This window comes from Sinocyclocheilus rhinocerous, unplaced genomic scaffold (genome assembly GCF_001515625.1).
Source record: "Sinocyclocheilus rhinocerous isolate Xijiao unplaced genomic scaffold, SAMN03320098_v1.1 scaffold241, whole genome shotgun sequence".
NCBI classification, from domain to species: domain Eukaryota; kingdom Metazoa; phylum Chordata; class Actinopteri; order Cypriniformes; family Cyprinidae; genus Sinocyclocheilus; species Sinocyclocheilus rhinocerous.
This window is the reverse complement of record NW_015659312.1, coordinates 2,434,777-2,451,060: the sequence shown is the minus strand read 5'-3', so window position 1 is coordinate 2,451,060 and position 16,284 is coordinate 2,434,777. Positions and strand designations below refer to the sequence as shown.

At 38.4% G+C, this 16,284-nt stretch overlaps 1 protein-coding gene across 3 annotated transcripts in view; it reads left to right on the top strand.

Annotated features, from left to right (window-relative positions):
* The first annotated feature begins 4,736 nt into the window (after positions 1–4,736).
* LOC107723427 (B-cell lymphoma 3 protein homolog) overlaps positions 4,737–16,284 on the top strand; it is a 17,837-nt gene continuing 6,289 nt past the window's right edge. For 2 of the 3 annotated variants that reach the window (XM_016532026.1, XM_016532023.1), the window contains exons 1-3: positions 4,737–5,630; positions 6,628–6,736; positions 13,676–13,784. In XM_016532026.1, coding sequence (XP_016387512.1) covers positions 5,099–5,630; positions 6,628–6,736; positions 13,676–13,784 — 750 coding nt within the window. In that variant the 5' untranslated portion in view covers positions 4,737–5,098. The remainder of the gene's footprint in view (positions 5,631–6,627; positions 6,737–13,675; positions 13,785–16,284) is intronic. The other variant, XM_016532024.1, reaches the window with a different exon arrangement.

Sequence of the window (16,284 nt, the reverse complement as noted above, 5' to 3'; positions counted from 1 at the left end):
ACTGTTAGGTTAGGGTTAGGGTTAGGCTGATATGTACTTGCGTATACGTTACTTATAGTCATCAGAATATCTGTTAGGGAACCATTAAAAATAAGCGTTACCTTATAATAAAAATGTGTGTGTATACCTTCTGTCTGTTTTTAAACTTTTAATATCATTCAGTCAGCTCAACTCTGATCATCTCTGAGATGTTTGAATATGTCCACCTGAAAAACACACATACTGAGTGCAGTACATAGACTAAAACTGACCTCTGCGCTGTTTGGTTTTCTCTTACCTGTAGCTTGATGTCTCTTCAAACATCTTCTCCTTGCCATCCTTGAACAGCAGCACAGCTCTATCTGCCTTGTCCAGCAAGTGTCGAATATGGATCCTCAGATAATCACCCTCGTCCCCTCGTGGCACGGCCATCATGGACCCCCTGTAGGGAGCCCATACTTCTGTCAGGTGGATGGTGGTCTCTGACACTAGTTCGGGAAGGTACGGCGGGCTGTTTTTAAGACCCAGCCTGGGGTCAGTGCTCAGTTTATGCAGTTTGTCGAGTCTCCTGAGAACTTTATCAAGAAGTTTACGGTCCGCGCTGGTGTGGGGCTGGGACATGGATTGAGAAGTGTCAGGAGTTTGACTCGAACGTCTAGCTGTTGCCATGATAGATTAGATATATCCAATGTGCCACACGTGGAGTGCTAGTTAAGATTCAGACATGTGTCAGAATCAACAGGCATCTAAAATAGTGTTGAAACCAATCACTTCCTTCACACAATTGAAGTGTAGTTGATGCTGATATCCTCTTTTATGCATGTAACTGCTGCTGATGATCGGTTGAATTTTTGAAGAACGTCATTTTTAGCAGATCTAGCATGAAAAGATGAAAACCTCTGCAGCTATAACTTATCAAACAGCCAGATACAATAACAAGTGGTTCATTTGTTTCCCCATTATTCTCCGAAAAGAAATCTATTTTTAGGAAACGTGATTTATCTGAAAATCACTTCCCCAGTAACTATTTGTCCTGTTATCACTGGTGATGATATAATGTAAAACAGCAGTTTAAACGTAGCTGTAATTGTGATGATTTCAAAATGAACAGTCATCTTGCCACTGCAAAACTCTGTTCAATAATGCAGTTTACAAACCTTGTGTTGTCCAAGTCAAGGTCCACGGGTCATATCAAGTGCGAAGAAGTGATGAGCAACGTTTGTCATCAAGATACATTCCTCACAAGCAGAACAAGAAAAGCTTACCTACCCAAACAACACAGGCGCAACACCTGACCAAAAAAAAAAAAACTATGCAGGTTGGTTTCAGTGAAAAAAGTGCTACTGCTCCATTGAAAAAAGGTGCAAAGTTTTAGTCATGTGTCCTTTTGCCATGTCTCCATTACAAAGACTGCTCACAAGCAAAGAGAAACCCAAAACCATGACACCAAAAATACTCGAAATACTAATGCTTTACTTTCAGATCTACCGGCCTCCGGGTCCTACCATCACTCCACCCATACAGACATTTGGTGCTCTTGCTCAGCCTTTTTCTCTCTCATTCATTTGGTTTCTTTCAGTCTGTCTGATTTGATCTCTGTGTCCTAAATTTTGAAGAGGCACTCACGCTCATGCTGGTTAAGGACAGGAACTCAACTGCAGACATTCACCTCTCTTTCTCCCTCTCTCTCTCTCTCTGATCAGTTTCCGGGTAGCTAACAGGCAGACAAACAGGTTTGTTTTCTTTGTGTGTGAGAGTGAGCCGAGCAGCATGGGCTGTGTGCAGTTGGGACGCTGTTTGAATTGTGGCATATTGGACCGACCATGTGTGAACGACTTACTGAATACATAACAAATGACTATAGAAAGAGAGAGCAAAGAGAGTTTCTGTGCTGTAGTAGAGCTGGTCTTAAAGTGACATTTGATTATTACACAAATTAATTAATACAAAATGTATAGGCCTACCATACTGATATGAGATTTCATGCTATAATGTTAAATATGTTTCAAATTGAAATTGTATATTTAATATTATGTAGTTTATGGTAAATGCATTTAAAATAAAAAAAATTAAAAACTAAATAAATAAATAAACATAACAAACAAAAAAATCAAGATGATAACTGATGAAACCAAAGGAGGAAAATCGATTTAGGGACTATATTAATATCATACTGACAGCTAATATTAGCTGACGACTTCTCTTGAGATTTAGCCTACTTCAACTTGTTTTAAACCGTTGGTTCTGTGTGGCCCTCTAGTGGACAAGAAATGATTAGCATCTGCTACTCTGACAATCGGTTGTGGCTAGAAGGGATACAGCAAAAACCGAAAGCTAGCAATAAATTGAATTTTCTACCTATTAGATTGAGTTTTATTAACTTCTACACCTACCCCAACCCTAAACCTACCCCTTACAATAATGCAAAAATAGTAATTATTGTTGTACAGTGTGAGAAAAATTACGCTATGATATGCGCATGCCCAGTAGTTTTTGCTGTATGCCATCTAGCCTTAACCCTGACAATGCCAATACCTTTTATTTACTTGTTTAGCTTATATATATATATATATATACACAATATATATCAATTATTTATTTTTACTTTTTAAATGATTATATTCGGGTCTCCCATATGTTTTTCATCTGGATTTTTTCAGTGATTTTTCTATGCTGCATAATCCATATCAATAACTGCTCAATTGCTCCGAAGCAAATAGCTTATTTGTGTAGTAAAGACAATAGATAGTACTTAAGCTGTTTTAATTTTTATTAATTTTAACAATTATTGTTTAAAACTTTTCACAAATGTACATTTTCCCTCATCAGCAGAGGGCGCTGCTTCACAGCATTTCAGCATCAGTCAGAGACTCTTATGACAGTGATAGAAGAGCTTTTGAAAAACGTGCAAGGTGATCTTGGTGTTCTTCTGACTGAACGATTTTGGTCCCTCTATATTGCTATAATGTCTACTATGTCCACCTTGTATAGCAGAAAAAAAATTATATGGTTACAATTTTTACTAATTACTACTATTGGTTTGATTGCATAAACGTTTTTTTTTCTTCTTCTAAAGGCAATGCATGAGTGGTAAATGGTGTAAAAGTGTAAATGGACCGTTCAGGAAAAAATACTTAAAAATTTAATTAGAAAAATTGTCTGACTGTCTATAAGATTAGTTTCGGGTAATCACATCAAGCACATGAACACTATGTGTACTGTTTATTGTCTTTTTTCTCTGTAAAGCACTTTGTAGGCTACAAATTGTAGCCCACATTTCCCTCAGGGATTAAAAAGAATAAAGTATTATATTGTATATTGTCAAATGTGTTTTGATTATGCAGCAGAAAACCTAATGCTAAATTTAATTGTGTGTTTAATTCAGTTTTAAAAGTTCATTCGCAGATCCTGGAATCGTCTTGTTGATCTTCAGTTGGCCCATGGGGACTAAATTAGCTGTGATTCAGCATTTTGACAGTATTGTATGTCACCAACTGACAAGTTCAGACCCACCATGGACTCTTCTTGGTGTTTTAGGGACTTTAAACACCTATCATTTTTTTCCGTTTGCTGTTCCATACCCGCTCAACCCCACACTGAAGGAAAGTCCCAAACTGGCCCAGGTAACTCCAAACCCCTGGTGTGAGGAGGAACTAAGGCTAGTGGGGTGTAGGCGCAAAGAGAGGGGTATGACTGACGTGAGATTCTTATTTGCACATAATCTGATACTGTGCCTTGTTCCCCCCACCCATATATTTTGATTGTACATAGGGATAGATCAGAAGGCTGAAGCTAATGATTTCAAACTCACAGCAAACACGGAACATTGTCCTTATGTTAGCATATAGGCTAGTTCTCATTTGGTTATTTCTATTCCTATATCTTGGAACGTTCTCTTTAGGTTCTGTTTTGTAACCAAACACCATAACGTCTTCAGAACGTTCTAGGAACCAACAATTATAATCCGGCCTATGTATCTTTAAGGGATGGGGGTGCTTTCCAGATAAGATGCTGAGATAGCAGCATATGAAAGTCAGACATTTGTTGTTGTTATCGGTATGAGTCATATATCTAATCTCTAATGTGAAAAAGGACCGTATTTTATCAGTTCAATCAGTCACTAATGATCCGCTGACCGATATGAATGTGGTCAAATACAGGAAGACAGAAGGTTGCGCCTGGCAGGTTTCCCGACAACAGCTGAGGGAGATCCCCGCCGGAGATCCAGCCCGCTTCCAACTAGGCACAAGAGTGAACATTAAAAAACGAGCGCGGCTGAAAAGAAAACAAAACTACACACCTGTTATCTAACAGCTCGTGACACATTTATGTGCACTGAGAGATGAAAACACAAACGCTGATGTACATGAGAAAGATTCAAAAGACATGCAGTGTCTAACATGCCAAACATTTAACAACTAAACCGAAACCGATTCCATGTTCCCATCCTACAACCACCTAAAACGAAACCTTTACTTTACACGACGAATAAACTGATCCTGATTGTTAAGTACAAAGCACTTACTACTAATACTAATAATAAATGCTAAAATTTTCATCTAAACTGCAAAGAGCTTCAGCAGCACCTTTTAATCGTGTCGCAAATGAGAAGCTTGCGAACGATTCAGTTATAGCTGAAAGGGAAAACCCCACAATTCACTCACCCACCTACTTCCTAATTTGAGTGAATGAGAGAGGGAGACTCTGTGAATTTAGTTCAGATTACAGAGACAGCGAGCAGAACAGCGCACAGATTATCATCATGACTGCAGTGCGTGTTCAATAATAATAATGATAATATTAATGCACACGACATATTGTCATTGCCCTAAAACGTCATTATTCTAATTGCATGTGTAATTATTTAGGATTTTTAATTTAGTTAGTTTTTTTTTTTTTACTGATCATTTTAATAGAAAACTTGTGCATAAGAGAAGACTATGAATTTAAGTGCTTCAGTGAGCTGTGCTAAAACATCTTGAGCAGAGCAAATGTAAGTATGTTGTTTAATCTAGGCAACCTGAGGTGATAGTCATCTTGGGACCGAGTAGAGATTCAGATTTACATAATGTTGATAAAAGGATTCGTCTAGAACCCATATATCGCCTACCTGAGGACAATGACCATGAGTGGCAGTAATCACACTGTGCGATCTGTGCCACTGGATCTTACCAACAAAACCAGAGAGCGTGGGAGCTGCGCGCAGACGGGAGACCAAGGTCGCCCTAGACCTACTCCAGAAAGACAGGTGGAACCGGCGCACAAGTGCAGCAATGGACACGGAATTCTTCCATCCGAACCACAGGACTGTTGTGATGGATCAGTTTCGCAGACTACTCAAACAGACGCCGTGGGTGTCAGGGGTAATAGGACGCTTGAGGGTCCCAAGCAAACCCGAACTATAACCCCTAACGCTGCAGGAAAACCGGCAGATTCATCAATTTCCAAACTTCCGCCAAGGAAACGCCCTTTCCCGCTGGATGTGGATCATGACCACAGTGGTCCAAGAAACGATCCATCTAGCACGGATCCAAAAGTTTTGAAGAACCCCGAGGCTCAGATAGACACAGAATCACAGCGGATATTTTGTACATTTGGACATAAACCAAGCGTTAATGACTCCCGGTTTGTGCCACACTTAACACCATATCGTAAGTTTTCAAAAATGTTTATTTTTAATGATCACTAACTTTATATCTTAAGTGCAAACTTGGATGTCTTTGCGCAATTTAGTTTGTTATGTCATTGTGAAAGTATGTGTGTCCGTTTGCGTGGAGCGCGTGCGTAACATATGATTGCGCAGTCATGGTCAGTCCAGTCAGCGAGCTACAGTCAACACGAAACCATTGAGCTGATCAGCAGGATGTTTGGTTCAGCAGCCTGCAAAACGTGTCAGTGGGTTAACACGCGTAGGTGAAACCGGGTAGTGTTGTAAAACATAATGTTTCTCTTTTTTTTGCAATATATAACCAAAACCGCATATTGACTATCAGTGTGTACATCAGTAAAATACAAGGTAACACCGTTTTAAAACACTGACACTGTAAATTGTATGCATGAATTAATGTCAAAGTACTTTTCCCACACCTTCCCATTGTTGATTAAACTGACAGTCTTGGTATTACACCACTCCCCAGTCTCCATTATACAGAAAATCTAACAGAAATAATAATCTCCAGAATTGTGCAGAAAACCGTCACATATTGACATTATTACATTCCCCACTCTTACAGGTGTTGTGCCCAATTCTGACCCCCTGCCAGATTATTACCCCCCTAGTATTGGTAGGTTTAGGAGTAGGTGTGGGGTGGGGTTAGGATTAGGCAATCAGGTAGTGAATTGAACTAGGGGGGTAATAATTTGGCAGGGGGACAAAATTGTGTACAACACCGGCAATTCATTCTTGGTTTTTATGATAATGTGCCATGCAGAACTTTAGTTTGTTAGACCTTTTCTTATCTTTTCTTGAAGATAATATATCTAAACCAGATGTATGCACACTGCAACTCAGGGGCACCGTATTGGGGGAGAAGGTTAGGACGATTCCAAGGGCCCGACAAGGGAGAGGGGCCCCGGAACGTGATTTTTACTGATTTGTTTTGTGATTTGTTTGTGAATACAAATATTTCTTCTCCTCTGGGTTCATAGCAGGTTGTCCATATTTCCAGTGGCCTCGGCAGCCTCCTGCACTAGAGAGCACAGATCGGCTGCTGGCAGATATTGCTGAGGCAACACGTCAAGATGAAGATGGTGACACGTGAGTCTTTTACCCTTTATGAAGTCTCAGTCATTTCATGGCATGTTGTAGTTCAAGAATTGATTATGGTGAAACATCCCTCAAAATTGTCTATCATGCATTGCAGCAGGTAAAGAAGTAGATCAAACCATATTTTATAATATGTACTGTATATTTAAATGGTTAGATTCATTGTTGAACTGCACATGGGTTTATTATTAGTAACTGTAGGTAAATTATGAGTATTAGTAGGGTGGACATGTACTTTCTGTATGCTTTTTGGAATTTCCAGATTATCCTAGATATGTCACTCGGACTCTTGCTTAGTCATCCAGAACAAAAAGAAATCTAAACATTTTCTTAAGTGATAGGTTCAGTGTGCTTAAAAATATGTAGATGTGCCTTCTGTTTATTGTAGTCCTGGCTGAATCACAAGAGTCAAGTACAGAGTCACTGTGACCCCTGTTACCCAGTACATTTCAACTTCCTATTAAAAAAGATTACCAAAATCATTTTATCTGATGATCCATACTGAAAACAGAGATTCTCTGTTCTATGTGAGAGCGAGAAAGGGAGATTGATTCTGGAGGAGGGTATGTGGGTATGAGTAAGAGTAACTGAGAGAAACTGGTTTTCGCTATTTCATGTGCTGCTGTTTCAGGGGTTGGTTTTATGAGTGTGGCTGGTTATGAGGATGCCAGAGATGAACATTCTGGCTCCCTTAGGCTCTGGCACTAACACAAACACATGTACTGTGTTACTGTAATATCTGAACATTTACTCAGTATGAAAATAGCCTTTCTCATGTGAGCGAAACTTCTCCAAAAATGACACCTGGTGTCACTCAATATTGATATCAAGATTTAGTCATCAGCAGATAAAAACATCGCTGTATGCTTAGTAAGCAAATGAAGCCAATTCCAATTTTGAGAAATGAAATATGTGGAGCACTTTTTTCAATTCATATTTTTACTAACTCAATTTTTATTTGACTCATCACACATAGCTTCATAAAATCTATCCCATGTGTATGCTTAAAGGGATAGTCCACCCAAAAATGAATACTCTGTGATCATTTACTCACCCTCATCCATTGTCTGTTGTCAGTAGTGTAGTGATGTATGAACTCATTGCAAAATCTGCATGGGGAAATCTTTCGCCCTCAAACGAAATTCCCGATTATGTTAAAATGACTGGATTCGCCTATGAAAATTTGCTGAACAAATAGGAAATGTGTCCGCACATTCAGACTTTCGGTCATCTTCAGAACACAATTCAGAACATTATATTCTGTCATTATTTTTGTCCGTCCATTGAGAGTTTATGTTGTCAACATTTTAAAGGATAGGATAAAATTAATCCATAAGAATGGAGCAGTTTCATTTAAGTCTCTGAAGAGACACATTATCGCTTTATATGATGATGAACAAATTTAATCAAGGCTTTTATTCACATATAAACAATGATCAATGCAGATACATACAGCACATCAAATATGGTAAACGGGCACTCAAGTGTGCTTGCTTGAGGTTTGTTTTCACGTGCCACGCATGTACAATGTTTATTACTTTCAATGGATGGACAAACAAATGATGAGAGAATATTAAAAATGGCTTGAATGATTCATTAGATAAGAAGCTGTATGATGAGAAACAGACCACTGATAATTCATTAAAGGGGTTCATTAGAGGAGTTCATTAGAGTTCATTAAAGGAACAGTGATTCCTGAATGAATCATTCTTTTGAGTCAGATCGCTTGATTGAATCACTTTATCTAGTTCACAGAATCTGTTTGAATGATTTATTTCACAAATAGTACTGTTTCTGTTCTCAAAGATCAAATCACTGACTTGCTCCACTGGAGGAAGGATATCAGTAAATAAGAAATTACATTTTAGTTTGTTTCTATCATACAGGGTCAAAAGATACAGCATTCCTGTAGCTCAAATGGTAGAGCATGGCACTAGCAACACCAGGGTCAAGGGATTGAATCCCAGGGAATGCAAACAAGTCATGTGGGCCAATGGTGCTTTTGCATGTCAATGTAATTGCATGGACAAGAGCGACCTGTATACAATTCTTCAGAATTTCTTCTTTTATGTTCCACAGAAGAAAGAAATTCATGAAAATAGCATGCAAATGATGAGGTGTACTGTTATGGTGAACAGCTTTCTTAATAAAATGTTTAGTTCTGTTGCTATTTTGTTGGCTTTTTATTGGTTAGATTTTTTTAACCACATTCTCAACCACATTTCTTCCCTGAACTGATAGTTGTTAGCAAAGTTTTGGTTTCCAGTAGATGCCTATTTCCTGGTTTCTGTCTATTGTTTACATGTACATCTGTCAATCATGCTATTCAATCAACTGCATTTACACAAACAGAAAAACAACCTTGTCTAACTTTATTTCTCTCACACTGCCTCCCCCCTCGTCTGTACTCTCTTACGTCAATGGGCTTCTCATGCTCTCACCTTGTTTTCTTCTCAGCACTTCACAGACCCTCATTTTCGGGAAAACCTGATGTGAGTGTGAGTCTGTTGTGTGACTGCGGTTTTTTTCAGGTGTCTTTCTCTCTCTCTCTCTTTCATCTCTTTTCACTGCTTTGTGTGTTTAAAATGAATGGGCTCAAAAACCCAAACATCCGCTCTTCACTTCCTCCTTTACCGCTTTTTCTCTGTTGCTTATCAGTCTCTCTCTCCCCCTTTCGCTCTGTACTGTTATCTTCTATACCTGTGCCATTTCTACTCTTCATACCTACTTTTTCTTCCTTCGTCCTCTTTCAAGATCTAGTTCCTCTAAAAATAAAAATTCGGTCATCATTTACTCACCCTCATATTGTTCCAAGCATGTACGACTTTCTTCATTCTGTGGAACACAAAAGAAGTTATTTTGAAAAATGTCTCTGTGTTTTTTGTCCATTTAGTGAAACTCACTGGGGTCCAATGTATGTGTTTCAGACCCCAGTGACTTTCAATATTGACAAAATATATCATTGACAAAAACAGTTCTTTAAAGTTCTTTTTTTTTTTTTGTTTCGCAAAAGAAAGGTCACATAGGCTTGGAGCGACACATATTACTGTTGCTCAAACAGTAGTGCATGATGTTGGTAATGCCATGGATAGCAAAGTCATGGATTTGTTTCTCTGGTAATGTAATCAAAGCATTATAAGTCACTTTGAATAAAAGTGTCTGCCAAATGTGTTAATGGCAAAGATTTTTAGGTTATATAGGATGTGAAGGCTGTTTTCAGATCTCATTGCTATGCAGAGAAACATAGAGCCTTGACACATGGTTACCTTCAAACACCGTGCTTGTAAGGATTTTAGAGTTTCTTCTGTTCCTGTAAGAGTTTTTTTATTCGAGTGGTTGCATGTCTTGTGTTTGGCTCAGGCTGTTTATGTCTTGTCTCAGCCTCTGAGCTTGTTTTCTGCAGCAGAAGCAGGCCTGTGTGCTGCAGGGGATGTTAGAGGTTTGTGTATCTGGGCTGTACAGGATGCCACACATGCGCCACAGCCCCGCCATGAGCCCTTCATCTCCTTCTGATGATGTTCAGGTTCCTACGTCAGTCTCAGCCTGGGCCTTATCTGGGGCTGCGGTCTAACTAACTCTGTCACTTCCAGGAACCCAGAGAGTTTCATCTGTCGAAAAGAAAGAGAGAGAGCGCGAAACTAAATTCTGACCTGCAGTATAGTAAGTGACAGCAAAGCCAATGATTATCACATACAGATGTGATAAGAATATATGATAAATAAAAGTTAGTTTACAATTAATATTTATATTAAATTATACATTTACTTTTGATGCGTTTATGATGGGTCTGTTTATCCAAAGGCTTTTCTTTGTCAGCCAAAGTGATGTAAAATATCATTAAGCATTAAATCCTGACCATTTTAATATATTTACATACTTTGTTGTGATGTTTAAATTGCAAGGCCATTTACAATAATTGTTAATGTACTTTTTAATGTACATTTTATTTAATACATTGTAATGTGGGAGGTACAAGCAAAAATTTAGTTGAGGGAATAGTTTGCCCAAAAATGAAAAGTTGCTGAAAATTTACTCACCCTTGGGCCGTCCAAGATGTAGAGGACTTTTCTTCATTGTTCACTGTTTCTTCATTAGATTTGATTTGGAGAAAACTAGCATTTCGTCACTTACTCACCAACGACCTGTCAATCACATGAGATGGTAGCTATTAGCAAACGGCAAAGATCCAATCAACTCCTGATGGACGAATTCAAGTCCTGTCCTACATTTTTTCTCATTTCAGAACTGTTTTATTCAAATGTAAGTCTCAATAGAAAAGACCATTATAATTTCCGACTTTATTAAAATTGCCGCCCTTAAAGGCCCCTGCACATATTACAGCACTTACTGAAACTGCAATAGGCAGAGATTTGTTAATTGTGTGCAGCTGTACTTTTTATTTATTTATTTAGCCATATCACCCTGTAGCCCAAGACTGGTTGCCCACTGAAGCTAATCAGGGTTGAGCGTGGTTAGTACCTGGATGGGAGACCTCCTGGGGAAACTAGGTCGCTGCTGGAAGAGGTGTTAGTGAGGCCAGCAGGGGGTGCTCACCCTGTGGTCTGTGTGGGTCCTAATGCCCCAGTATAGTGATGGGGACACTATACTGTCATAAAGCAGAGATCCTGACTCTCTGTGGTCATTAAAAATCCCAGGATGTCCTTCGAAAAAGAGTAGGGGTGTAACCCCTGGCTTCCTGGCCAAATTCGCCAATTGGCTTCTGTCCATCATAATGGCCTCACAATCATCCCTATATACCATAGGTCTTCAATCCTGCTCCTGGGGACCAACTGTCCTGCAAAGTTTATTTCCAACCTGCTTCAGCACACCTGGCCTGTGACTTTTCAAGTGATCTTGAAGACCTTGATTAGCTGATTCAGGTGTGTTTGATTAGTTGGAGCTAAACTCTGCAGGACAGTGGGTCCCCAGGAGCAGGGTTGAAGACCTATACTATATACTGATTGGCTTCTTCACTCCTTCTCCTCTCCACCAATAAGCTGGTGTGTGGTGGGCGTTCTGGCGCAATATGGCTGCTGTCGCATCATCCAGGTGGATGCTGCACATTGGTGGTGGTTAAGGAGATTCCCCCCATCCATGTAAAGCACTTTGAGTACCCAGAAAAGTGCTCTATAAATGTAACATTATTTATTTATTTTGCAAAGAGAGAATATCCTTCTATGTCTTTAATGTGGCCTTTGCACTGTGATGCAGGCCAATCTCACATGTTCTGTGTAAACATACAATCCTCAGACCTGATAAAGGCTCCTTGATCAACAAAGCAGCACCTTCTCAGAAGGGCTGAACACATGGCCCTGATGGCAGAACTATAAAAGCATGAGATTTCCTGAAGTACAGTGACGTTGAGCTCACTTACAAGAAAGGAGACAAATAAAGAAAGAATTAAGCTACTAATAAACTCTTCTGCTTTCTTATCAAAACCAAGTAAACTGTGATTTGGCAGTTCACTGAGGCCGGTCATAGCCTGCGTCAGGCCAGCTTGCATTCATTTTGACTAAATGGCTCTTTTCTTCCTCTTTTGGTTTGATGCTTCATAAAGGTGTTTGATTCAATGGTGACTCTTGTTCCAAACAGAAAGTTAGGTCAGGTGGCATTAGTTTTTTTAATAAAAACTGGTATTTTTTATTTTTGTATTTTATCACCTGTTCTTATACATGTTACTGTATATATAGATTTGTGCTTATATATGTAGTATATAATTTCATTCTCTCGGTTTTATTCACAAAATCTGGCCACAATGGAATAACCCACATGAAGCAATCGCAATGTCCATTTATAGGGCAATATTTACATTTATATCACTAGGAATATGAATCAGCACCATAATTCAAATCATTTGCTCTCCCACTGTCTGTGTTCCGGCTTTTCATCCCACAGTGACTCAATACGAGTCAAAAGACAATATAAACAATGAGTCCCTGTTCTTCTCTGTTCCCTTTTCTCTATCATTTTTCCTGCTGACGCAGTATAACTTTCCATCAGGCCTATTAACATTCTTGCCACATTCCCAAGAACTGTTTTATAGTTCATAATGCAAGATATGAACATTCTACATTGATGTCTGCATTGATAGAAATCCTAAGTGTTAGTCCTGCTAAAAAGTGTTCATTATATTATTATATTATCTTTTATTAAGATGACATCTGAATGTTCACAAATGATCTTGAACTTGTTTCAATATTGTTTTGCATGTTACAGTGATCAATTGCTAAGCAAATAAAGCACTCTTGTTGGACTCTTATAATAGGTTGTAAATACACTGTTCTTGTGTTTCAAGTCAGTGCAAAGTTCTTCTTTGTTATTTTTTCAGGGTTTCATGGGAAGTTCTGCTAGAGGAGTCTGAAAAGCACAGAAAGCCCCTAATGCAACTGTAAATATAATGATAATTAGTATTCAAAACAGAAAGAACGGTGCCATTGTCCCTCAGGGCAGGAAGTGACTTCAAACCAAAGTAGCTGTTACTGGAAGCAGATATAGAAAGAAAAAAACATCATTTAAAACATTTCATGAAGAGTCCCTCTCTCTTTCTCACCCAGTGTTTTCTTCCTGTTCCCAAACCTTGACTTCTATACTCTCACCTCAGAGAGGCTTTCTGTGAAACGATAGGGAGATAAGCATTTCCCTGTACTCACTGACACTGGTTGCATTTAGAGCCACTGTGTACAAGATGAGTCATACACATGATTGTCACTCAGGTGAAGGGTTATTCATTCAACCTTTTGAACTCATTGGTTGACCTGTGTAGGCCATTAAAAAGACAGTCATCCCTGTATTGTTAAAAGAAATGCATCACTGTACATTTTAATAGTTCTAGTTTTGTTTGTGTGGTTTAATGTTAATGCATTTACATCAGTGCATGACATTTTGTTAGGTGAATAATGCATGTGTTTGTTTGTCTGTTTGCATTTACAGGCCTTTTCACATTGCTGTTGTCAAAGAGAATTACCAGTTGGTCAGCTGGCTTATTGAAATATATCGACGGGCCCACAAAGACATGGACGTTTTCAATAACTTAAGACAGGTAAAGTGTATACAAACACACACACACACACACAAACAAGCAAACTCTCTTAGATATCATGAACAATAACAATGAACGAAATTTTGGAAGCATTTATTAATCTAGATCAGTGGTTCTCAACCATGGAGCCAGGACCCAATAGGGGGCCTCAGCAAACGTGCAAGGGGGCCCCAGTATGACTTAAATGATTCAAATTAATATATTATTATTATTATTAATACAATTAATATTAATATTATTATTAATAAGTTAAAAGTAAGATATTTTAAAAATGTGGGAATGTCAAGAATGTTGATCTAGATTAATGCTAATTTCTACATAGACTAATAAATGATTAATATGTTTAATGTTTTAGCTTTAAAAAAGTTTTAGAAATTAAGATCAATTGATGTATTGTGAGCAAATATGAATTGATAACAATAGTATATATAACATAACTAGTAAAAGTAAAAATATACATGAAATAATTATTTTAGAAAATAAATTAACTAATTATTAAAATGAAATGTTATTGTTAGTTCATTAACTAAAGTTAAGGAATCAAACCTTATTGTAAAGTGTTAACCTCTTTAAATAAGCCATAAAGTAGTTTTGAAATTTGTGTTGATCTACCTTGGTCTTTGCAGCAGGATGTAGCTGATTGTTAATGTTGGTGATTGTTGGATTAGAGGATTTAATGCACAAAGAACACCAGGCTAGTTAAACCTAAATTCTTACAGTATTTACAGTATTTTGGTTAACTGTAATTTCCACAAATGTGTTCTTAAATGTCACACGATACCTTTAGCTAAGGTTTGAGCAGAAGAGGAAATTACTCCTAGGGCACTGTTGTTCTCAGGCGATGCCACCGAACTGCGCGCGGTTATTTGAGCACTTTTAGAACTGCTGGCCTGCCCACTTGTGTGCTCACCACATGGTGACCACAACACACGCAACCTGTGTCCTCTGCCTCATCGTTCTCCCATGTGTTAGCAACATAAATTGAGCGCACAGACCTTTCGGACTGTTCCCAGGCTTTCACATCCTGTTCTTCTCCTTTTCTGGTAGTTAACCCATACTTCCACCAACCGCATTATCAATTACCGCCATTGCATGTCTAGCCAGACCTCAAAAATCACCTCAAATTCATGTTTAGGTTTCACTTGACGTACAGATGCACTCTTTCACACACACAAACACGATCGCTTGTACATTCACAGGCAGCCGGCAGTTACCAGAAGCTGCGCGTACATCTTAGCCACTAGCTGAAACTTGTTTCTGTCAGATTGTTGAGGTTAACTTTTGTGTTATATCCTGTGTTCAATTCTTATTTCCCCAGAAATGTGAACTGTGCATTAGCATGTCTTTGAAGCTTAGATGGAGTTTTGAGTAACTTTTGTTGCAGCATTGCTTGAAAATTACTGTTTTGGTGTTTCAAAATCCAAGATTAGTGAGTAAATACAGTGAATGATGCAGTATTATAACAGCAAGTAGATACACATCTGACTAGTACAGTGCCGAGGAAAGTGTTACTACAGCTATCATTATTACTACCACTAGAATTTGTATGTGCCAGAATGACTTGTATCTCAATGTCTCCGTTTCCACTTCTCACTCTTTTAAAAAATGATTGTGCTCCCACATGTTGGTCATGATCAAACACTGGCACTAACATTTGAAATGCACATGAGAAAAAGCATGCTGTGTGTGTGTGTGTGTGTGTGTGTGTGTGTGTGCGCATGACAAATGTGTTTTTATGTTGCCTATTATCAGTCAAGCAAGATCGCAACTGATGAGTTGTTTGCATGGCTGTAAGTAAATTCAGTTTACAGAAGTGTATGTTTTTATACTTGTATGAGTGTATGTGCAAACACCTGTAAAACGGCTGCTGCATGCATCTGAACTTAAGTATCCTCATTCCGAGAAGTCACATGACCCCCCTCACACCCTGGGTTGTTTCTCAACATACCTTGTGTTGAGGTTTGCAGGGTATTAAAAGGGACTTTCCCTTGCGCTCGCTTGCTCTTTCTCACTTTTCTGCAGCCTATTAACATGCTTATCTTTTTTATCCTGAATTATAAAAAATGCTTTTACTACAAGTTGGAGACCCATAGATCTTCACAGAAAGACTATACAATGGCCTAACTATGCCTAGCTATATTAGCATTCATAAAATACAAATTGTGCCTATTTACTTCCTTAATGCTTGCTCCTGGTTTTATTGTGATTTGTTGGTGCATGTTATTCCATAGAGGAAAAAAAATGATGGCTGATAATGCCTAAAACCAGCTGAGCACCAGCCTGGCCAGGCTTAAACCAGATAATCAGAATCAGAATCAGAATGAGCTTTATTGCCAGGTATGTTTTCACATACGAGGAATTTGTTTTCGTAACAGAAGCTTCCACAGTGTAACAGAATGACAGTGACAGAACAAAAAACACAGATAAAAAAAAAATAAAAAAAATCGAACAAGTAAATAAGGAATAAAAATATATAAATTGACAATTGTATGTGCAGGTA